At 33.7% G+C, this 24,318-nt stretch overlaps 1 protein-coding gene across 3 annotated transcripts in view; it reads left to right on the forward strand.

Moving 5' to 3' along the window:
• The window catches only part of FSTL5 (follistatin like 5), a 317,762-nt gene that overhangs the window by 252,686 nt on the left and 40,758 nt on the right, over nucleotides 1–24,318 (forward strand). For 2 of the 3 annotated variants that reach the window (XM_061475634.1, XM_061475640.1), the window contains exons 11-13: nucleotides 12,804–12,830; nucleotides 16,874–16,992; nucleotides 23,937–24,086. In XM_061475634.1, coding sequence (XP_061331618.1) covers nucleotides 12,804–12,830; nucleotides 16,874–16,992; nucleotides 23,937–24,086 — 296 coding nt within the window. The remainder of the gene's footprint in view (nucleotides 1–12,803; nucleotides 12,831–16,873; nucleotides 16,993–23,936; nucleotides 24,087–24,318) is intronic. The other variant, XM_061475650.1, reaches the window with a different exon arrangement.

The following is a 24,318-nucleotide window of genomic DNA, read 5'->3' on the forward strand; positions in this document are numbered from 1 at the left end:
GGAATGGCTAGTGTAAGCAGCTCCTAAGAAAAAATCTTATAATTTCTGTCACCTCTGTCTCAATTAAAACTAGTTCTATTATGGATAAATAGATTGTTAAATAATAAGAGAAGCTTTCCTTTACCTGTGTGCATAAAAATGTTATCAGATTGCTAGATTTTCAAAATTCACAGCATTGGTTACAGAGACACCTAATGCATGTCTGTATTACAAACAGAAAAGAAATACAGTGAATGGCAAACCTGTACTGAACTGTGGGAAGTGTGATGTTGGTAACAAAAATAAAAGTATGTAATGCAGGTGCAACTTATGGGTGCCAGGGCTTTGCTTATTTTAAAGTTCCCAGATTCAGAAATTTCAATTCAGTTTCCCAAGAGAAGTCAATGTACTTTAATGGTAATGATTTGTCATCAAGATGGTAATTTGAGATAGAAGAGAATGGAAAATACCGTGAAAGACTGTCATACACATCTGTTCAGTAGATGCCATCACTGAACACCGAACCAGTGTTCTGTCACACATAGGTAGAATTATTAATAGTGGATGACAGTCTCAAGAATAGTCTGGCCTCTTCTTAGCACCTCAGCCTTTTCCAGTGTGCACTGAAAATCAAACTCCTGAAAATATGCTTTCATTTTGGCATTGTCTCAGGTGAGAGGAATTAAATTATTTTCTTTAAAATCCCTTAGCTTCAGTATTGTTTTTAACAGTTAACTTATTCTGTAGCTGAAATTCAGTATACTTTATGTCTGTGTCCAAACACACATGCACTTTTTGCTAGACTTTTGAAGTTGTAATGGAAATATTTACTTTTTATTACCTATACAAACATCTGCTGTACTAATTATAAATGTCTGGTGCTGTCTATTATCATGCTGTTTAATTCCTCTGCTATCAACCTTTTAGATTAAAGCATTCTGGTTTTGCTATCTGTCTTAAACAACAGCTTTTTTTGTTGCTTCTGATTTTTAATGTTTTCACTAATATACTATGGCTACTCCTGAAATAGGCATGAGGAAGAACACCGGATTTTACTCATGTTAAAAGCATTAGAGTCATTTAACAGATAGCTTTTTACACCAAAATCTGACTTGATATGGGTGGTTCATGCAGTGAGATTATCACCTGAATATACTGCAATAAAAGTAAAGATTTCTCTGGTGTTTGACACAGTAAAAATCTCCAAGTAATCGATGATTTATATAGTGGGTGGACTTTTTCGGGGAAGTTTGGTAGAGTTCTGAAGGTGCCATTCAAACCCACGCTTTAGAACTACTGGAAAAAAATAGATTCTCAATGTAACTGCTTTTTTTTTTTGGGGGTTTTTTTGGGGGGTTTTTTTGCTTTTGTGGATGTGAAAGTGAGGATAACTCACTTAATTCTTGTGCTCTTGGCTCCTTGAGTGATCCTCCAAGCAGCATCCAAACAAGTTAAGGAAGCAGGAATAAGAGTAAATTGAAGAACTGTAGGAGACCTGGGGAGAGGGACAGTGGAAGAGGCTGGTAATGTGGGGAAGAAAGGGAGGACACAGGCAGCAGCAGGTGTGAGAGGTTGGTGAAAACACATAAAAACTGAAGGAGGAAGAGTGTGACGAAAAAGGGATAGGCATACAGGGCCAAATGATCTCTTAAAAACTACCTAATAATCCTCTATAATATTTGGAGTTGCATCGATGAGTGGGCACTTTAATATCTTGTCATTAAATTTCTGTGATCACACAGCGGCAGTGTACACCTTACACTGCTGCTCCTTTTTAATACATGTGGAGAATAATGTTACTTCTAATACCAGTTTTAGAGATACCTCTCTAAAACAATAAGAGAGATATCTGAGAAGGCTGAAATTTTTTTATTGTTCTAGTAACTGGAACACTAACTTGCCTTCAGAGTAAGACAGCATATTACAGTTTAAATGTATATTAAAGGAAAATCTGTAAACATGAAACAAATTAGTCAAAAGAAGGCTTGTAGGTAGAAACAGTCTATACGGTGAGATAATTTTGATAGCATTTATTTATCTAGTTGTTTATATATTGTTTTTACTGTCTCTAGAAGAAAGCAGTTGGTTTCCCTAATCCCAGTGTCTAAATGCAGTTTTGCTAATTAAACTCTTAGTAATTCTTCTTCAGGCATTGATGTGTGCTACTTCTATATCAGACCTGAAGTCAGCTTGCGTGTGTGAAAACCTGTCTGTTTTTTCCAAATATATCAATTGCTGCAGAGCCAATTGTGAATTGCCTGACTCTGTCTTGAGAACCTCTGTGTACGTGTTGGAAGATTGCTATTACGTGCTTCCAAAGCCTTCTATTCTTCAGACTGACCAAGCACAGTTCTTCCATTAATTTCATAACGCTGTCTTTGTTCTCCGTTCTTGCCAGCAGGGCCCTTTCCTAAGAATGTTTAGATTTTTGTAATCTCTGTTGAAAAACCTGTATTTTAATCTGAGAAAATTTGGCCTTAAGCTGAAAGTGTTTCATGAAAATGCTCTACCGTAACTGGAAACTACTTATGATCATTATGACATTTCTTACAAATGTAAAACACTTTTTTAAGCTTTTCCCACTCGATATTAATTTTTCTGTATTAATTAGCATCATTCATCAACAAAGCACAAATTCTATTTGTCTTTGTAATTATGTAAGGAGCCTTCTTTATTGGCTTCTTATATACCTTTTTAGAACACTTTATGGTGTCATGACTGATAATCAACAGGATCATGCAGCGTACAGTGAATAGATCTGTACAGGCTACTCATACAACAGTAGCATCTAAAATATTTCTGAATGCAAGAACCGTGTTATTTTAATTCTCTAGAGATTGGAAATTCTTTTTGTGCTGTGAATTCAATTTTCCCTCTAGTTTGCAGTTAAAGCCATTGAGAATAAGATAGCTGTTCTGTGTGATAGCTGGATAACCCCTGTGGTGACTGGCAAAAACATTCTGGGGATTAACAACCTAGTCTAAATCTCATTGAAGACAGCAGTCTCTCCTACTGTCATGATCCTCTAATAATACCTGAGAGAACTCAGCTGTGTTAGAAGGAGTCTCTGGCGTAATCACATTTGTAATACAAATAGCAGTTTAAAATCTGGTTTTAGTTTCATTCCAATGTAGTTTTATTTTTCAGAACAGATATTTCATGGATTCATAGATTTAAGCGTGATGGAACCATTTCATCCACCTCTAATCTGTCTCCTCCATTTCACAAGACATTAAATTGTGTCCTGTTCTGCCTGAATACAGATCTAATGTTTTGTTTGCCTGAAGTGTATAATCCAAGAAATGCATCTACCTGAGTTAGAGACACAAAGACTCAAAGAATCCCACCTTTCTCTTGGTATTTTGCTTTACTAATTAATCAGTTTCACTGCTGAATAGAAGGCAGTTTTTCCTTCAGTTTCCTCCTTTGATTCTAATTTTTCCCCCAGTAAATTGCTCTCTTAAGAATTTTTGCCCTATGAATATATCACTGTTAAATATTGATTACTTTTTCTCATACAAACTAGAAGTTTCTCACAATAAGACAGTTACCATTGGACTCAGATGGTCTTTTTGCTTTGAGGATTGTAATGGGTTTTGGTATGGTTTTCTTAAAAATGGGAAGTGCTCTTTGCAAAAGCAAGTGTATTATGTATTTCTTTAATGTTCTGGAGAGAGAAATACATGCTTGATAACGTTCTGCTTCCACATCCACTGATCCCTTGTCACTTTTTTCCACTAGTATCAGCAGTGGAATTTTATATTTATACATTTATCTACCACATGCCATGTATCCTATCAGGCCTCACTTTCCAATCCTGCTCCTTCCAGCTGTCTCAGCACCCCAGTGTAGATAGTCTGCATTACATTTCCCTGGATGTCTAAATTTGCATATGGTTGTATCAGATGTAATTCATTTTAGAGATATACTTGAAAAAGTAATTCAAAAAACTTTTTGAAACTCTGTTGTTTATCATAACAGGTAATTTTCAGACTCTTAGGAAATGATTTTATGTTTGTTTACAGATCAGTGATGAAAATAGATAACACAAGACTCACTACCTTTTGCTCTGGGCACATTCTAGTGCTGTCTTCTTCACCTTTTACTGATGATTTATGAATGAAAACTACTTTTTTAAGAATAATCAGTTTGGTGATTTTTAATTCAATTAACATGTACTTCACTACTGTTGTGTTACTTTAACTAGAATGTTCTATGTTAACAGAAGTTTAGCAAAATTCTGGGTTACATCTATATGATTTTTACATTCCCAAACTTCTAATTACATCAAGGAATATAATCAGGTTTGTTGGAGAAAACCTGGTTTCAATTAGATCATATTACATTCTCATCCTTTGATTTCTTAACTGAGTTAGTTCTGTGTGAGTGTTTTCCCTTCTTTTGTCTGAGACATATCCCAGTCTAACTAGTTGTTTGAGTTTCAGGAAGTGAGAGATACACTAGGGGCATATGTAGTGGTACACCTTGAATTTTGTGATATATTCTGAAATTTATTCAAAGATAATAGCACCAGACCAAACATCTGAAAAATCTATTACCAGATTTTTTTAATACTCATTTGGACCTGGTTATTTTAATTTTTTGTCTTGACTACACATCATTTACATGCTTTTTTGTTCCTTTGTAAGGTAGAAAGTATTTAATCAGGCTCTGTTTTCCTGCTTCTGTGCAAATACAGGACAAAAATATTTATAGAGGAATATTGTCAAAATAACACTGAAAAAAGAGTCAGGTTCATATCAGTACAATTTAAACCTCAAATAGCTCTGGTATCACAATGTTTTCCTTCTACCTTTGGCAACCATCTGTGATGATTTCTGGGGCGTTTGCTTCTGCATTGATTGTAAAGGATTAGCAAGCTGCTGGAAGTTCTGTTAGCACAAAAATGGGATGTTAATTGTAACTAAGGCTACTTCTTTTCTTAAGGACTGTTATTTCTCTCTCTTTTTTTTTTGTAAAGGGGATCTTTATTCTAGCACTCCAACATCTCTGCAGTAACTGATAAAGGTGGCTTTTCATTTTCTACCTTGCAGCACATACAGATGCATTTTAAGAAACTCTCAAATCTTTTATTAACTGATAGCTTTCCCCTCTATACTACTGGATTTAGCAGCATTTAACTTATGAGCACACAAATTGATAGCTCCACTGCAGATTTATGTTGATGGCTACCTTTGATAGCCACAAACACAGATATTCATCAACTCAGTTTCTAGCAGCCATAAGGCAAACCAAAATCATCAGCTTGCTCTAGTTGAAGCACTGTGTGAAAGCTGAAGAATTTAGATATAGAACAAAGATAATTTAACAGTGTATCTCGACAATATATTTATGGGAAAAACGGAGTGGGCAAGATGTTACTGCCTTTTTTGTTGATACAAAGTACAGTAATAATCATAAATAGAGGAGGAATAAATAGTAGCTTCCACTAGGGCATTTATTTATTTATTTAGGTTACATTCAGGACCAATGGAATTGGTCCAAATTTCAGTTTTTAGTTAAAGTAAGGTTAGCTGAATATAGAATATAATACATAGCTAAGGAGTATAAATAAACCCGTTTGTGAGCTAAAAAAAAAAAAAAAAGACAAGAAGGAAAAATTATACTAGCATTGGAATATTTAATTGAAATAATGTAATTGAGTATAATCTACAGATCTAAAGAAGAAAGTCTGACAGTACAGAAAACAAGAAAATAACAAAAGTTTGTTATTATTATTAATTGTTATTTTGTTTTTTTTTAATTTAATTTAACAAATTTAATTAATTTGTTATTATTAAGAATTTTAAGGGGTGATTTTCAGATACTTAAAATTCTTATCTTCACAACTAGTGAAGTATTTTGAAGTAATTTTTTTTTTAAACCATTTTTTCTTTCTTAGTGACTGACAGATACATTGGTTCTACTTTGGTTTCTTCTTAATTTCAATTTAGCATAATTCTATCAATCTAGGGTCATAGATCATGGAAACTTGTGCTGTTCACTTTAAATCTAAACAGTTTTGTGGGTTTGTTGTTGTTTATTTTATTTGCTGTTTTTTTACGATGATTTCATTTCTTTTAATGTTTTCCAAAGCTGCATTTTTCATGCAGTTTACTTTGCCATCAATTAATATGACTTCTTAAGTATTTATCTAAATTTTCCTGAGACATACATGTGCACCTTGGGGAGACAACTCTCATGACAGAAAGTTATCAAGTAATGCCGTTAAGGAATTTCAAGACCAATTTGACAGTACTTGATAATATTTTAAGGTTTAGTAGCTTTTAGTCATCAATCACAAACTGTTACTTAGTTCACCCAATCTGACATCATCATATATTGTGAAGCAATATGTATGGATTCCTTCACCTAGTCACAAAAAAGAGGATAAAAATTATCTGTCTCATGCACTGTGTCCCAGGGCTAAATTTAAAAAAAAACAATATGCCTGTTCCGTGCCATTAAGTAAATCTATTTCTAAGTATACCTTTTTTACAAAATGTCATAGTCCTATCACCTAACCAGAGATAATGTGATCTGAATGCTACTGAGTTGACAGGTTTACGGCCATCATAAGCAACCAGGCATTTCTACTGCCTAGAACTTGGAATGAGACTAAAAGCCTTTTGACTGTGATTTATGGCCTAAATTCTCTCTGAAAGGCTTTATGAAACGTTAATAGAATCTTCCTGTCACATCTTATGGTGTGACAGGACCATGGTGTCACATCTTATGGTACCTATTTACCTAATTTCCTCAGAGATAATTTATGCTGGCATTTTATTTTATGGTCGAGCTAAACAATTTTATACTTGTTCACAGCATCGTAGGCAAAGACTTTATTTCAGACTTCCAAGTATAAGGTAGAAATTCAGCTCATGAACCATATTTTATTCCTATCCATTGTAGACTGGATTGAGTTAGGGACCTCAGCATAATTCATTATGAAGATTTATATAAAATTGAGTAAGCTAACATGGGCATATTTGACCAAATATAAAGCATCAGCAGTGCCTTTAACTGATAAATAATAGTTTAATATTCATAAAGCCAGCCATTGGGTTATTGTGTTAACCTAACCTAAAATGAAATTAAATTGAATGTCACACAAGAACAGAATGGAATTTTGACAGAATTTGTGTTGACATAATTACTTTTAAAATAGTTAAAAAAATCAATAACTTTGAAAAAAAAAAAGTTTGCTTCACAAGTAAAAGTTTACATATATTTATATATTGACCCAACTAACCTGAATTTATTCTAAAATTAGAATAAAATTAAAACCAAATATATGCATAAATGTATTCATTCTGCTTAGTAGTGGAAATTGACATAAAGCAAATCACCTTAACCTCATCTTTACTTTTAGCACTATTCTTTTAAAAATAATCATAAAAAACTTGCATGGCTTAGCAACCAAATAGTAATAATGTTATAGATAAGGGCATGTGTTTATAAATTAGAGATATGAGAAGAAAAAGATACATTCTCTTTATGATGTGTATATGATTAACCAGAACAGTTGACAGTGGTGGTGGACATCAGTGAAGTGCGCAGACATCATTCATTCAAACATATTGAAATTACTATTTTGTGGAATTAAAAGTGCAGCAGGTTATGTTGGGACAATTCTGAATGATAACGTTGAATTCCACACCTTTGCCATATGACCCTATTCCATCTTCCTCATTGCCCTATTTTCTATTAGATCTACCTCTTGCCATTATAGATTAAAGGCTTGGAAAGGGGCAGCAGTTTCCTGTCAGAGGGTGCAAAGTCTAGCACAATGAGCTGATATGAAACTGTTGGTTATCAGCTGCTATAGGCTGATAGAAATTCAGATAAAATATTAAAGAATTTTAAATGCAAAGCTTGTATTTCAACGAGACAAAACCTGGAATTAACAACAGTGGTTCTGTATTCCTGAAAAATCATTATTTGCATTCAGAAGATATCAGTGGATTTTTCATCCCCTATTTATTGGAATAATATATAATGCAGAGAAGATTTCTTTCTGCTTTTTTTCCCTCTTCTTAAAGGCATTTTAAACTTCATTGTTCTCCTAGTGCAGCAAGCTAGGAAAGTTTTTCCTATGTTGAGGGTTTAATTGATACAACTTTGTTTGAGTACCACTGCAACAAAATAACATTTTATGAAAGCACCTTATTTAGTTTTCCTTTATAAAGGAAAAATTCAGGTTATTTAAGCACACATACATGAAATAGGTCCAAAAGAATGACAGTTTTGAATTTAAAAATAAAAATAAAAAAGTAGTTAATAGATCTTAAAAGCTCCTTCAGCATTTTCTTGGATAATAGCCAGTGAAGCATGTCGTAGAAGAGGTAAAACTGTTCCTAGAAGAAAATGAAGTATTGTGCTTCAGGAACAAGTTTCTTTTTCTGAGTCTTGTTGCCCCGATCGTTTTTCTCTGTGTCTTTGGAGTATTGTGTGCTGATTACTGATAATGTGAACATCTAATTACAGTACCAAAAGGAAGCAGAAGAGTACATTTAATTTCCAAACTCAGTGAGTGTCAATCTCAGAAATTATTTTTATATATATACACATGCACATTATTTCCAGCTGTTATGTTTGAAAACTTAAGTTTGGCAAACAGAAAAGTAGGGAAGAATATCACTGTAGCTGACATAGCTGAAAACTTTGACATTTGTTATTGAGACAGAAAAGTGAACTTGATGACATATATTACCAATGTGATAAGAGGAGTAGGATACAGACTCTATTTAGAAAATAGCATTGTAGTACCCTTGAATTCATTTAGTAGCAGAAATACCATGGAATTTTGCAGTTGTTGTTTCCATCCAAAGGGGATAATGCTGCTTTTACAGTCTGCTGCAGAATTTCATGAGGTGCTAAGGACAGAATTTACTGAAAAATGTACCACTGTTTAGCCAACATAGAAAATGAATAACAAAGGTGAAGAGTAGGCTTTCACATGTGATGTTAACTATTGACAATCAAAGACTGGGTCTGAGCACAGAAACATAGAATAGAATAGCTATGTAAGTACCATGAAGAGTGATTTTTATGGAGCTGTAAGTGTCCTTAAAAAAAGAAAACAAACAAAATACAAACAAACAAACAAAAAAAAACAAAAGAAAGAAATCTTCTTTCAGGAAAATGTGGATTCTCCCCTCTTCTGTACTGGGTGGGTGGGGGGAAAGGCATGGCACAGGGTTCTTTTTAGATGTCAGTATAAAAGGACCAAGAATTAATGGTGTAATAAAACAGCTTTTAATAAGACAGAGTAAAAAGAGGAATAGAGACAGCAAATAAATCTTATGTCCCTTCAGATGGTGGCCACCCCACATTCATGTGGCATCAGGTGAACTATGTTAACTTTAAAATTAATAACTGTGGGGCTTTTAAAGCACTTTTTTTTATCCCCCCCCCCCCTTTTTTTAGCATAACTCAGAGCCATACATATGATTTTTCATTAATGTGTTCTGTATTTAGCATCTTAAATCATCTAATTTGCTGTGTAGTTCCGCACAGTTGAATAATTATAATTACTTATTTTCCTTCCTATGTCAACCCTAGAAAAAATCTGATCGAAAGTAGAACTTTATGGCTAAATTTACAGGACCTCAAGTGCCATATATTACATAGTCCTTTCCTCACAATGTGAAGAAAAAAATATTTTTACAGAAAATCTTCCAAGTTGCCCTGGGGAAATTAATTTGCTTTATTACAGAAAAAAGACTATACAAGGTGACACAGACAAACAGAACTGTCGTCTGCATATAGAGCCAGTGTCTTGGCACGCAGGGATAGTGTTAGAAGTTTCAGCTTCTGAATTTTGCTGCTGACTCTGGTGAAGGACATGAACAGCAAAAACTAGGCTTCCATAGAGACATCAGCAGCAAAAAAAGGCTAGGGAGAATATGGGGCCTGCTGCTGAGTGGGGCAGAGGAAGCAGAGCTGGAAGAAATCCGATGCTACTCTTCAAGAAGGGCATGGAGATTCCAAGATACAATAGGCCCATCAGCTTCACCTTGATTTCTGGGAAGGAGATGGAGCAAATAACCCTGGAAACCATTCCCCAAAACATGAAAGACAAGAAGATTTTCAGGAGCAGTCAGTGTAGATTAATGACAGGGAAATAATATCTGGTCATACTTCTGCAATCAGCTGACTGGCAAGGGAGGGTGAGATGAGGAGTGGATGTTGTTTATCTTGTCCTTAGAAATGCCTAAGATAATCTAGACAAACGGATGAAGTACAGGGTAGATGCACAGACAGTGGGGTGAATTGAAAATAGGCTGAACTTCCAGGCCCAAAGGTTGTAATCGGTGCCACCAATTCCACCCAGAAGCCGGTCATCTGAGGCATACCCCAGGGTTATTTCTTTGTTCTATCTGTCAAGGTACAAATGACTGATTTAACACTTCAGCAAAGGGCAACAAACACTAGCACCTTAGCATTCCATCTTCAAAGTTGTCAGCTTTTATATAGAATGACTTGGCTGCATAGTGCTCACAAGGCAGGTGCTTTAATTGATGGGAAGGGCAGTACTATATTATCACAATTTCTTCTCCTTTTGGTCATACTATCTCTATATGAGACTTCAGTTGTTTTCATCTTGCAGTGAAAATTTCTGTAGCTCTAAAGTCATAAGGATATAGTTGTCTCTTAAGCATTCTTTTTACACAAATCAACACCTTTTTCTTTTTGTCTTAAATAATTCAAGATCTCTGAAAACTTTCAGTCCATTCTTTCTGTAATTGCAATACTGGTGATCTACTGATTAGGTCTTTATTTAAAAAATAATAGCTGTCAATAAAACATCAAATTAATATTCTGTCTCATGATTGCAACTTACAGTCAAAGGTCTAGTTCAGGAGAAAAATCAAATAGTTTAAAAATAAGCAGCCAAATGTTATTTAGAAGAGGTATGTTAAATACTCTGTTCATGTCTGCCACTGAAATATACAGTAAATCAAATCCATTTTGTGCTGTCAGCACTGGATGTAAATCTAAGAGTCATACTGGTGTTAGCAGTTTAGTCACCAAGAAGTTTCATTAAGAGCAGCCAGATGTCTGGAGAACACACTTACTCAGCCAAAGTAATGGAGACTTCCTTCAAAACTAGTCTCTTCTGAAAGCAATAACCTGAAATCAGAAAAGCAAGTGTAAAGGCTTGAGAAATAAAATATGTTGGTACCATTTTGACCGGAGCAGTAGTTCAGCAGAAATTTGCCTTTCTGATGTAAGGGCTTACTACTCAGTCTGAGTAAGTGGCAAGATGGCTCATTCCATTTATCTTGGCATTTAGCAGTTTATTGGATCCTAATGGTTCAATATTAAAGAAAAAGATAATATTTGAAAACAATGCACACATAATAGTGCAGAGAATTAAGCCATTTTAAGATAATAAAGCACAGACTGAGCATGTTTGAAAGCTGCGCTGATGTTATGTGTTGGAAAACGGGAATTTTTCTTCTGGCATTCACAGTCACTTCACTGCAACAGTATTACTTTTACGTGCATGGTGATCTCTCATTTGTACACTTCAAAGCACTGAAGGTAAAAACTAAGCATCACCTTAATTTTAACTTGGCATAACCAAATGACACAGTTTAAATACTGTGTCTGAGGTCATATAATGAGGTAGCTCTATGGAGAAAATTTGTGGGGAAAAAAGATAATAAAATCACAGGACAAAAAGTAGTAGAGGAGAAGAGAAAAAAAAAGAACAAAACAAAAGCCCAGTAGCTCTGTTATCCTGAGTTATCTGGATCATGAGCTTGTTGGAAGGTGGGTTGATGCTTTTTCCAAGGACCCTTCTACATATTTTGGGTTCTGTATATTCTTTCAGAACTCAAGAATGAGATAAATGCTGCACACCTTTAGGGAAAAAGCCCGTCTTGGTCATGTCTTCAGCAGTGTCTGGTAAAAGATGCTTGGGAAAAATCATTGTCCAGGATGTTCTGGAGTGATAGTTGTTCTTTTTTCTAATCTTGAGCAGTCAGCAGCTGAGGGACTTTTCTGTACCAACATATTTTTTAATAATGTGTCTTCCATTACTTTTTTCAAACTTTTTCTTAAAGCTTTTGCAACTTTTTTTTTTCCAATGAACATCACAATTCCATTATGTCTATATGTGAGACAGACATGTTCTCCTTTCCTTTAATTTTTTCTCTATTTCTTAAGATCATTACTTTACAAAGACTTTATTTTTCAGTGATGATGTTTTAAAAAATTTATACTGAGCTCTAAATATTTTAAATTTGCAAAATTATATTTGCTATTTTATTCTCTCCAGGCTGAAAGAATAAAATTAGAATAATTAGTTTTCATTGATCTCAAAGGTCCAATTGTAAACAAGATGGCCAAAATGCAAATAATTTTTTCATGGAAGTAACCAACTTAAACACTTAGTGGATACCATGCCATCTTATAGTTCCTATCCTGGTCTTCCAAAGATAATGTCAATCATTATACAGCATGACAACTTTGATAGCATGGCTGTGTTATCTTTGATACATTTTAGTTTTGCATGCTTCTGTCATAACTATGTCCTGAAATAAATCTCTTCAAAGTCCAGTGCTTAAAGGATATTATGAAAATTACATCACTGTAATTAGTATGCATAATTAATGTGTATGCAAACACCATTTTTTAATGGATTATGAACACAGTATTGATAAATGCTAATGGAGTTAACTTGGGCAGGGGGGCTGTAGCAGGTGGTAGTGACGTTTATTCCAGTAATGCATCATAATTATTTTAGAATTGAGATATCATTCATGGTTTTTTTTCTTGTTCATTTGTGTTTTCTGTTCTCTTACATGCTGCAGTTGCAAACATATTGTGGCGAGAGCAAGGTACTAATACATATGGCTTTTTTGTAATTTCTGAATTATGATGAAATGCTCCTCTATTGTTCCTTTTCTGTGCTCTGTGCTGGAGGGGTTTTTTTGTTCATACTCTGCCATTACAGTAATTATGTTCCCCCTTGCAACATTCCAGGTATTTAAAAAGATTTAAAGAAAAAAAATGCAGTGGAAATTGATCCTTTAAATGCTCATGTCTTTGTGAACATTTTCCTTCTGGGGAGAGAAAAGGAAATAAACTGTTAAAAAAACCAAACAAATACTCAAAGAAGTACCACAAGAAGCTCAGATTTAAAATGTCGATCTTTAATTTTTCTTTTTTTTTCTGACATGATAAAACTTCCAGCCGATCAGCCTGTATGCGGTTGGGATTTATCTTGTTTGAATCATTCTTATTTGACAAAATTATAACTTTAAACATCATAATTAAAATTGAGGCACCTGTTGTTGCTTAATGAGAAAAGGTATTTTCTTCTTATACTCAGGATGGGTTTATATAAATGTTATATAAAAGGGTTTAAATAAGTGTTGGGAGGAGGAATGGAGGTTTGTGGTTTGTGACCAACTGAAAGATAAATATAAATAAAATCAGTATCAGGTGTTAAAATCATAGAAAACATGGAAAGTATATTTAACTGACAAAGACAGGCATTACTTTCAAATATATGAGATAATTTCATAAAGCATATTGCAGAGAAATAATTGAAGTGTTGTCACAAGGTCTCATTTTGTTGCTCTCAGTAGCCTATTCTTAATTTCAAATTGCAATTTACAAAATAATATAATGTATTTCAGGAATAGGAAGGTTTTTCTATTATTTCCATTGGAAGATTGATAATACTGTAAGTGAATCAGGCTTCGCTATGAATTCATGCTGCAAGTGGTATTTCTGCATATTTCTTAAATGTATATTTTCAATTAAAGATTCAGAAATTTCACTTGTCTAATTACATAGCAACCTTTGGCATTTTCTAGTGTGTTTACAAATATGAATTAGTTTTATTTTTCATATTCTTATTTTACTGGTTGCTCAGCTGGTATAAGCAATCAGTTTCTTGATTATGGTGGAGCTCACCTGTAATCCTCCTGCTCTATTGACCTTTCAGAGTAAAAATGGCATGTTCAGAGTTTCATACAATTCAACTGTTAACAATTAAACTGATGCACAAGAAGATTCTAACACTAAAGTTTCAAATATATGGTATTCTCACCGATTATTGGGAAGGTATCACTTGTGTTTTATCTTATGTTTTATCTTGGATAAAACTGAAAACAGGATTGTCACTACCTTGATTTTTCAGGGGATTGTCTTTTCAAGTCAGGTCCTGTGTTGCTTGAGTAGCTAGAAAGCACTTAAATTCTGATAACGACCAATTAAAGATAGTAGCTTACCAGAGTGCTTATGGTAAAGGCATTCAAATTTCTCTGTGACTATTGTGAAACTTAACAGAAAGCAATTTATAATAGAGATTGTGAATGTGAAGTGACAGTATCATCTTCTAGAGCAGATTTTCTTGATCTCTCTTGCATTTCTCATCACAACATAAGGCCATTCCTTGTGTTTCCAACAAGTACCGTTACTGGTTGCAGTGTTGAAACTCATTTGCAAGCGAGCAATGCCCTGAAGATGCCAGTAAGCATCACCAGTCACTTCTCTGGATCATGCATACTCTGTCATCTTCTGTTGTTTTAGTATTAACAGATAGGAAGGGAGGGATGGGTGATTAGTAGGACAGTTCAGCTTGTGAAATCCTAGACTGACTTTAGATCCTGCAGTGCGTATTTCTGTATGAGATACACAAAAGACTACTTGCTTGTGTAAGTATAAAAAGAGTAAATGTCAGAAAATCTGGAAGGATTTTGAAGGTATGTTAATTTTTTATTACAATAAGAATACAATACACACACATAAATATATCCATATATTAATCTATATTCAAAAGAAAGCCAAAACCACCACCTTTTTTTTTTTTTTTTCAAATCAGCCATTTTTAAATATAGATTCAGTGTAAATGAGGCTAATATATCTGTGTTTATTTTTGTTGCTTCTGGCATTGTATCATAAATGAGCTGTGTTGGTTTTGGTTTCATGCAAAGAAGGTTGCAAAATTAGGTCAAAAGTCTTTGTAGGAGTAGCTCCTGTAGTTGTGAAGAAATGTCTTGCCTAGGTGATCAGATATTTGTATAAATTAGATATTTGTAGAGATATTTGTAGATATATGCTCAAAGGAAGAGTTTTGAGGTAAAAAGAACTTGGAAGGGGGGATTATTTCATTGGATCCGCAGGTAAAGGTTCCTTATATTAACTGATTTCTTTAACTAGTATTGAAATGGAAGGACATTTTTTACTGTGCCTCCTTCACTGATTTTGAAGAACGATTTGTTGGACATTGTTATACAGACATTGGAAATAAAACCTTAAAAGTTTAGGCTGGGTTACTACATAGGAATACCTGTGCATGGGAAAGCCTGCCTTGGATTATTGATAACTGAGGAGAAAGTTCTAGGAATCTGTTTATCAAATGTCTTTATCACCTGGGGGTCACTTGCTCAGCTACAGATCTCTACAACCCAATGTATATTACTACGTTTTAAAGCTCTGTATTACCTCTGTGATTCCTACTGGGGACTGGGAACTTTTATGTATGTGCGTACATATACACCTATATATAAACACACACTTCCCCCTCCCCCACTTAATATTCTCATTATTTTATTGGATATTATGAATTGTTCTCTATTAATGTAGAGAGCTTTCCTTCAGAATTTAGGATAAGTACAATTTCAGACTCAAATTTATTTTTCCTGGGTTTTATTCCCTTGTCCCTATGCCAAATGCTTTTAATGTCAAGCGACACCTTGGACCTGTATCCACAATATCTGTTTGTTTTTATCATTGTAGCCAACAATTTAGTGGTCAGAGTTTGTTATAGTGGTAATTTTATGAGTATTATGATTTTCTTCATAGAATTTTACAAATATGAACCGATCATCATAGCATCTACATAGGAAACCAGCAACTGAGGCCTATAAGGATGCTGCGGAGGGACTCTTCATTAGGGACTGTAGTGGTAGGACATGGGGTAACGGGTTTGAACTTAAACAGTGGAAGTTTAGAATAGCTATAAGGAAGTTCTTTACTGTGAGGGTTGTGGGGCACTGAAATGGGTTGCCCAAAGAAGTTGTGAATGCTCCATCCCTGGCGGTGTTCAAGGCCAGGTTGGACAGAGCCTTGGGTGACACGGTTTAGTGTGAGGTGTCCCCACCAATGGCAGGGGCTTGGAACTAAATAATCTTAAGATCCTTTCCAACCCTAAGTATTCTATAATTCTATGATAAATTAAGGAGAATGTCCTTTTTTGTGGTCAAGAGCATGACCTCAGGTATTGTGAGACTTCATGCTACACAGAGTTTACATCATGCTCTCAGTCAGCAACATTGCTGTAGAAGTACTGCATAGTTCTATAAACATTTGTGGCCCTTCAAACTTTGAATGACTATCTCCCTACCAATGGCATTCCGATAATATACATTAGAGAATATTTTCTGACTGAAAGAAATTTCAAGTAAGGGTTTATAATAAATACTCAGAACTTCTCTTTCAATGTTATACATAAATTACTTTAACACTAACCCATAAGTTACTTTAACACTAACCCTAACCCTAACCCTAACCCACCCCTCAGACAAAAATAAAAATGCTGGAGAATTTATATTAATTTGATTTCAGCGTAGATGATTTCACAAGATCATTTTTGTTACTGCAGCTGTCAAACTATATATTTCTAGATCTGTATGCATAAAAATAGTGTCTTGCAAATGGAGAAGACTATGTAAAATTCTGAATAATGTAACAGCTTTTTTTTTTTTAGTTTTACAACAAAAGATCCTATAGGATGATCTGTATTAGCGCTGTATGCATGAACAAATTGGTTTCATACCAAAAATGTGATGAGGTTTTTAATTCAAGGCAAGGTTTTTCTTTTTTTGTCATTTTTTAATTTCATACATTTCAATGTGTTTTTGTTCCTAAGGTCTGGGAATTGGGAACATGTTTTATGTTTTTTATGAAGATGGCATCAAAGTAATACAACCAGTGGAATGTGAATTTCAGAGACATATAAAGCCTAGTGAAAAACTCCTCGGTTTTCAGGCAAGTCATTTTTTTTAAATCTATTTATAGTGTTTTCTCAATTATAGTTTTCTTTAGATAAGAATTTATTATTGTTAGTTTGGTTCTTTCTGCTTGATATATTCAAACATATCTTCTCAATTAATAAGTAGTTTATGGTTATGAACTCAAAATTTCCTTTTCCTTGATCAAATCCAAACTTTCAATCTCTCTTTTAGATTGTATATTCCCTGTGTACTTTTCAAACCCTTTATTTTCTTTGGCTGTCTTTTCCCAGTCCTTTAACAACTCTATTCCTTGTTTCTGGTTTGGTGGTTGTTTTTTCTTCCTCCCTTCCTCCCCAGTTAAGTGCATCTCTGTGAATCAGGGATTGACTGTCTATTAAATGTAGGATCTAAAGTTATTATTTTTAATGGTTTCTTTTTCTCCACTGGATGTTTGTCTATATTAAACTGCCAGCTATCATGTGGCAAATCCCTATCCTGGTAAATACTCTTAACAGCTCCACTGAAGTTAGTACAGATGATTGATGCTTTGACTCAAACTTACAATTCCTATAAGTAGTTTTAGTAACTTTATTGTTAACAGATTTATAGCTGATTTCACCAAATTCTGTGCATTTATGGAGTAGTTTCCATGTGTAGTATACATCAAAACAGTAGTGTATCCTCCACTTCCATTTATTCTTTTGATGCTTTTCCTTTACTGCTAATCAAATTGCTAGCTGACATGATGCATGTTCTCACAGGAACACTTGGTTCGCATCACTACATTAAGACTTGTTTTATATGATCTATCACCTATCAAAAATAATAATTTTTTCTCATCATTTGGATTTGAATGAGTGACCTTGAAATACATAACAACCCATGAGCTGTACACTTTGGGTTTTTTCTCTAATGCCTAAAGCACAGTGAAATAATAGCAGAACTGTCTCAATGGAATTTGCCTCTTCAGTTATCATTATTGATGTCAAAGGCTGCTGTACTCAGCAGCAAGATTTATTTTAGTGTGAATAATTATGCTTTGAACAGCTAATCATACCTTGATTTGCACTGCTTATGTGAAATTAGGTTGACATGGCCAAAAATAAGCCAAAAGTTTTTTTTATAGCTGTTTAATTCAAAGCTGATAATTTAAGAAGTCTGTAAAATTTTATTGGTCTAAAGTGCAGCCTAGATTTTAAGGGTATTTTTATTGAAATGTGGTAATAATCAGGATGGATAAGTCAAACTTACTTCTTTTTGTATAATAATTATATCCTAGGGAAAAAAAAAAAAAGATGAGGCACGTAGGCTGTTTGATAACTTTCATTTTAAAGTAGATATAGACTTGTCCTTCTTTGAATATCTTTGGTTTATGGGTAGGTGTAGTAAATAAATAGCCAGAAATTAAACTTTGTACCTACATTCATGTCATTTTTCCCGTCGAATTCAACAATATTTCTTGTTATTTCCCTGAACACTAAAAGCATGTTCCCTCACATAGTAGTTAATAAATCTTTACTCCTGCAAGAGAAATAAGAAATAATTGGAAAATATATCTTTATGTATTTCTACTCATAGTGACGATATTGTTTACTCTGCATTAAAAAAAAAAAAATTCAGTATAAAATTTTGCAAAAAAACCTTTATGATTACTTTCCTCTTAGAAGAAGGATTAAACACAGGTTTAAAAGAAATTCTCTGCATATACTGCTAATACTGTGACAGCAGTAGTATATTCTCAAAAAACTCATTGTGAAGCTTTAAACGTCTTTTTAAAGAATATAATATATCTTCAAGCGTCTTTGTGAGATCTGTTTTCTCTAAATAAGAATAATAACAAAAAAAACAGTTTTCCAGGATCAGACTTTTCAAGTTTACCATGTGATCATTTAGTGGTAAGAGTTCGTGTCATAAATTGCTCGTTAGTAATTCTCTTTGATCTTGCCATATGACTTTGCTAATCAGAGATGTTGGTATGCTGCATGTTTTGAGGTGGCTTTACTTAGCCTTTCACATTTATGGCAGCTATTGCTAATAAAATCTCCATCATTTATCTCTTGGCATATACCTAAAGGAAATACATGCTTGCTTAAACCACTCCCATTTCTCATTTCTTTACACTTTTCTGAATTAGCTATTCAGGTGATAAGTTAAACCCCAGCAAACCTGTTTCATTCCAAACATTTGCTGAAGTCTAGGAATAGTTTTAAATTCCACAGTGCAGTTCAGGTACTAGAAGTGCTACAGAAGATCTCTGAATATTGCATGTGATACTGCAGTGTTCCACACCAGGTTTCCTGTTTGCCTGTCAACAAAATTAATTACCTTTAGCTGAGCTCCTGTAAAAGAATGAACTCTGACGTCTCTACATGCCATTGCATTGTATTGTGAGCAAATGTTGCAGAAGTTACATGTACATATTTAAGTATGCTAATTTTGCTAAATGTAAATACAGTTTCTCAATAACTATATACTTGAGGACTCTTATCTAAATATTTAATTGCCTCTTATGCAGCCGAGTGTCAATGCAGCAAAGCACTTTCATTGTGTTTAAAGCGAATCAAAAGGTTTGGTGCTTTACTGGATCATCATGGTTCACAGAAAATTATAGAGCTTCCTCCTCTCCTTCCCAGAATCTCCTGAATTATTTGAATCATCTAAATTAATATTAAATGAAACTAGAATTTATTAGGCTGATAGTGAAAGTTCTATTCACATGGACACAAAAATAAACTTATTTCTGTTTTATGATAGTTTATTGTTTAGTTATACCAGCTTTGACAGCTCTTTATTTGTTTATGTCAAATGGATTCTTAACCATGGTCCAAGTAGGGTCTTTCAGCTGTTAAATATCTCATCATACTGAAGTGTTTGGGACATTTTCCTCACCAACATGCAACCTCTATTTATCTTCTGCAAATTAATATTATCCAAAGCCTTTAAATTCTAATTCTCGTGCAAAAGTGTTTTTATTTTCCCTTCCCAATATATCCGAATTAGAATAATTATTTCAGGAGGCTGGGAGTGGAGAAAGAAGCAGTTGAAATATATGCCTTTGTTGACACCAATGGAAAAATCACTTTGGTTTGAACGTTATCCCTATTTTCCTCTTCATTACAAGAATAGCACATAATGGATATATTTTAGGCTATCTCATGATTGAAGTTGAATATGTGTTGGAGGTTGGAGAAAAATAGTTCAGTTCAAAACTGTTGCTCTGCCATGTGGTTACATTACAGCTTCCACAGGAAGTGAGCTCTTGTGCTTTGGTTAACACTCTTAAGGGCGCAGTAAGTGTAGTAAATGCAAAATTAACCTTTGTTTGTTGGTAAAGAAGAATATGTGGAAAAGTTCCACAGTCTATTTTTTTTTACTTGAAAATGTAGTAAATGTCAAGTAAATAACAAGTTAATATAGAGTTCATGTCTAAATACATGCACTGTTATAACCTGTTGATGCCAACTTACTCTTAGATAGGCATAGCATAGATAGACATTTCATTATACTACTTAAAGAGTTTGCCTCAAATCTTAACACTGAGAACACTTGCATGAAGTGTAAGTTTATAAACATGGAATTTGCACTTACAAATCTGCAAGTACATATTTTCTCTTGAGAATTTCTTGCCCCAGACAAACTTGAAGAGCTTTCTCTAAGGATTTATTTTCCTCCATCTGCTGACTTGTAACAGGACAAGTCAGTTTTTGATTAAAAATTGTAGGGGAAAACAACTATTAAAGAAATTTATGTTTTATCAGATGTTAGCTTTTTTTTCAGAGAGAATAAATTAGAAAAATCTAAATTGCTGATTGCTTACATTTTAATTAGAAGAAAAATGGTGGGTTTATGCTTACATTTTAAGGAGAAATTATTTTATCCAATTACCCAGCCACTGGGGAAATTAATATGGAGCCTCACAATTAATGCCTGTAATGTCAAATAATGTAGAAGAAATCCAAATTGTGTAATCAGATTAATGTGAAGTTTTCAAATGCATAATTTCAGTTCCATTGATTGAAGCTATTCCTGAGGCATCTAGATAAATGTGGGTTTGAATAACTAGAGAAACAACTGCATAAACCAATTCATGCTAGGAAAATACTATTTTGAACATGAGAACTTTAAGGCATAATTTTCACTGTTACTTTGGAGAAACACTTTCTTGCCCTTATTTTAATTTTTTAGGTTTGGGCACAAAGTGAGGGTTGGCATTGGATTATAGAAATTTATGACAGCATAAACAGTATTATAGAACTTGTAAACTGCATTTGTATATGTAGTGGTTTTGGTTTTACTTAATATTTTTTATTTTAGCTCTGAAAGTGTTGTGTTTTCTACTCACTGCATTTAAAGTGGAACAAGAGGAGCAAATTTTATGAATTATGTAGACAATAAGAACAATACACTGTAGTTTCTAATTAAAATACATGTGTGCATGCGTGCATCTATATATATATATATAAGCTGCACATGTTTATACTGCTTTTCCTTGAAATAATATTTAGAAATACACTTTAGGCAGTCTTTTTAGACTCAGATTCAGGAAAATGTTTCAGGAAGTTGCTGAACTCTTGATATACTTAGAAGTGCTTATTTTATGATATTTTCCTATTTTGCTATACTTCCCACAATGGGAGGTATGATTTGTGTAATAATTTACACTAATCTATATGATGCCATGTGAACGAAACCTAGATTCCTTCATCGGGAGTTGGTTATTTTTGAATAATATATTGCTTATGTCCTTTTGGGATTCATAACACCAAAAACTGGTATAAACAAAGTGAGCCCTTGAGACATGACTGAAAGGAATGACACAGTATATTATAAAAATTTTCTGATGCATTATTTGAAGAAGGGCTTTGCTGCGGAAGAAAGAGGACTTCGTAGAACAGTCTGAAAGTACTTATCAGTTTAGATAAAACATGGAACTAAGATAAGGCATATTTAGAATAAATGTAAAAAATAATTTGAGATCAGTGAAGCAACCTTCCAATTGAAGTAATAATCGCACAGAAGTCAAATGATCATGGATCTGATGATTACACATCTTACTAGAGACATACTTGTTTATTAATACTTGCTGGCACTTCATGTGATGAAAAGCTTTTAGCTACATTTAAGAATGAAAGTCCCATTTATCACATGACCATCATTCTTTAAAAAACAGATTTTCAACTGCTTTTCCCTTCAAAGTGCATGGCTTTTTAGGAGTGTAAAACATATCTTACTGGTTTTATTTATTTCTGAGTTCTGCTGAAGTTTCTGATTGTGAAATATCCCATGAAACCTGAGTTTAGTAACATTTCCTTATCAATGTAATTTTTGAAAGACCTTCACTTAGTTGAGGATTAAACACCACATCAGAGCACGCAGTGGATTTCAATCTCCTGTAAAGAAAACCCCTCTGTGAGAGAGGGAAAAACATTGAAAAATTAAAATTTATTTATTTATTATTTTGACATATAAATATTGAATGTAGTTTTTCAAACATGGAGGCACAGCAGGCAAAGAACGTTGATGATACAGAAAAGTTAGTGTTGAAATGCATCATTTTCTTGAAAAGCATTGCTTAGTGCTGTCACATTATTTTCTCCTTTCTTTTGAAAGGAGTTTAATGCTTAAAAGCGAAATTCTTGTTTAAGATCTCATTAACTCTTGCTGTTCATTCTACATTGAATTCATCATCTGCTGACATATCATAATTATTTTCACAGCTACCAGTTATGATGTACCAGAGTATTCTAAATTAGGAATAAGCAGCAGATAACTGCTAAAAAGAGATAATACTTACAATCTGGTGAAATTGCTCCCTGTGGTGAAAGGAAGAAACATTAAGAGAGAAAAAAAAAGAATAGGTCAGTAATATAAAAAAGCTTGACACATGCTGTATCTCTCCAAGCAGACTATTTTTCAGGTCTTTGTTTTTACATAAATTTGATGTTCATTATAGAAAAAAAATCATACTATTTCATAAAGGGAATTTCCAAATATGGTAGTTTATTTGACCAAGTAACTCTTAATTTTGATAAAAGCAAGCTTTCACTAGGAGTAAATATTTACAAATAGACAGATATAAATATAAATATACTTAGGATGACTGGGAATATATTTATATAAAAATATGAGTAGTGAGTATGTAAAGTACAGATAGCTATTTTGAGTGAGAGTGCAATAGTTATATTTTCAAGTATAAATTCACTGAAGTCAAAGGGAATTTTGCTTTTTTTTTTTCTTAATTCTTCTGCAGGAATGGAAAAACAGAGGGTGAAGGAATGATGCTAAGAAACCAATTAATTTACATTGTTTAACACTCATGATAAAGGCCTTGAGAATATTTTATGGCAGAAGTAGCCAAACTTCTTGATGTTTGAAATGATATTTCAGATTCTTTTAATTGCTGCTACTTTGTCTCTATGCATGTGACAACTTGCAGCACCCCTCCTCCTATTCCTCTCTATGTATACATTACTATTTTCCCAATTTGGTATTTACCTGCCTTATTGCTGTGTGCTTAGACGCAAATGTAAGCCATGTCTATAACTGCTTTTCTTTGCAAGATACTGTGATGCTGCAGATGGGGGAGCTGCTAGCTACTGCACAGTAACGTGACTTTTTGTCCCTAGTCTGTTTTTCTGGTTTTAAGGTCTCCTGGCGCTTGCTCACTTTATTTCCACATGTATTACTGTTTCAAATCGGTTTCTTTCTCTGAACAACGGTGCTAACTGCCTGAATGTCTAGAAAACATCCAGAAATGCTAGTGTATGTTTGTGCTTGTGAGTTGTGTCGTGCTTATGACAGCCAGTTTGGTTAACACTGGTCTATGTCCTAATGTCGCCTATTCTTTTTCCTTCCTTAAATTGTCTTTATAGTTTTTTTTTTACAGTTAAAAAAGAAGAAAGAGCATGTAATTTGCCTTTCTATTGTATTGTTGACTGTTTCAATTCTTACACTTTCCCTGTTTCTGCTGAATTATAGGATGAAGTTTGTCCCAAAGCAGATAGAGATCCTGTTCAGCGATGTGTATGGGCAACAGCTGTTAATGTAAAAGACAAGTTCATTTATGTAACTCAGCCTACACTTGACAGAGTTCTTATTGTTGATGTACAGTCTCAGAAAGTTGTACAGGTATTTATTTCTCATTTTTAAGTTAATACCTAATTTGGACACATGAATTTATGCTTTTCTTTCACATTTTTTTTTTTTAATAAATGAATTTATCTTGAGAGTAAACACAGTATCTCAGAAAAAAAGCTGATCTACTTTGGATATCTAGCTTAGTGAGTTCTTGTCAATATGGAACAGTGAAGGAGAGAATCAGCATGATATTACATCTTATAAATATTAAGTAGTTGAGGAA

The sequence above is a fragment of the Pezoporus flaviventris genome, unplaced genomic scaffold, assembly GCF_033815535.1.
Source record: "Pezoporus flaviventris isolate CSIRO_AGI_PZ_B2104156 unplaced genomic scaffold, CSIRO_AGI_Pfla_v1 ptg000002l, whole genome shotgun sequence".
Taxonomy (NCBI): domain Eukaryota; kingdom Metazoa; phylum Chordata; class Aves; order Psittaciformes; family Psittacidae; genus Pezoporus; species Pezoporus flaviventris.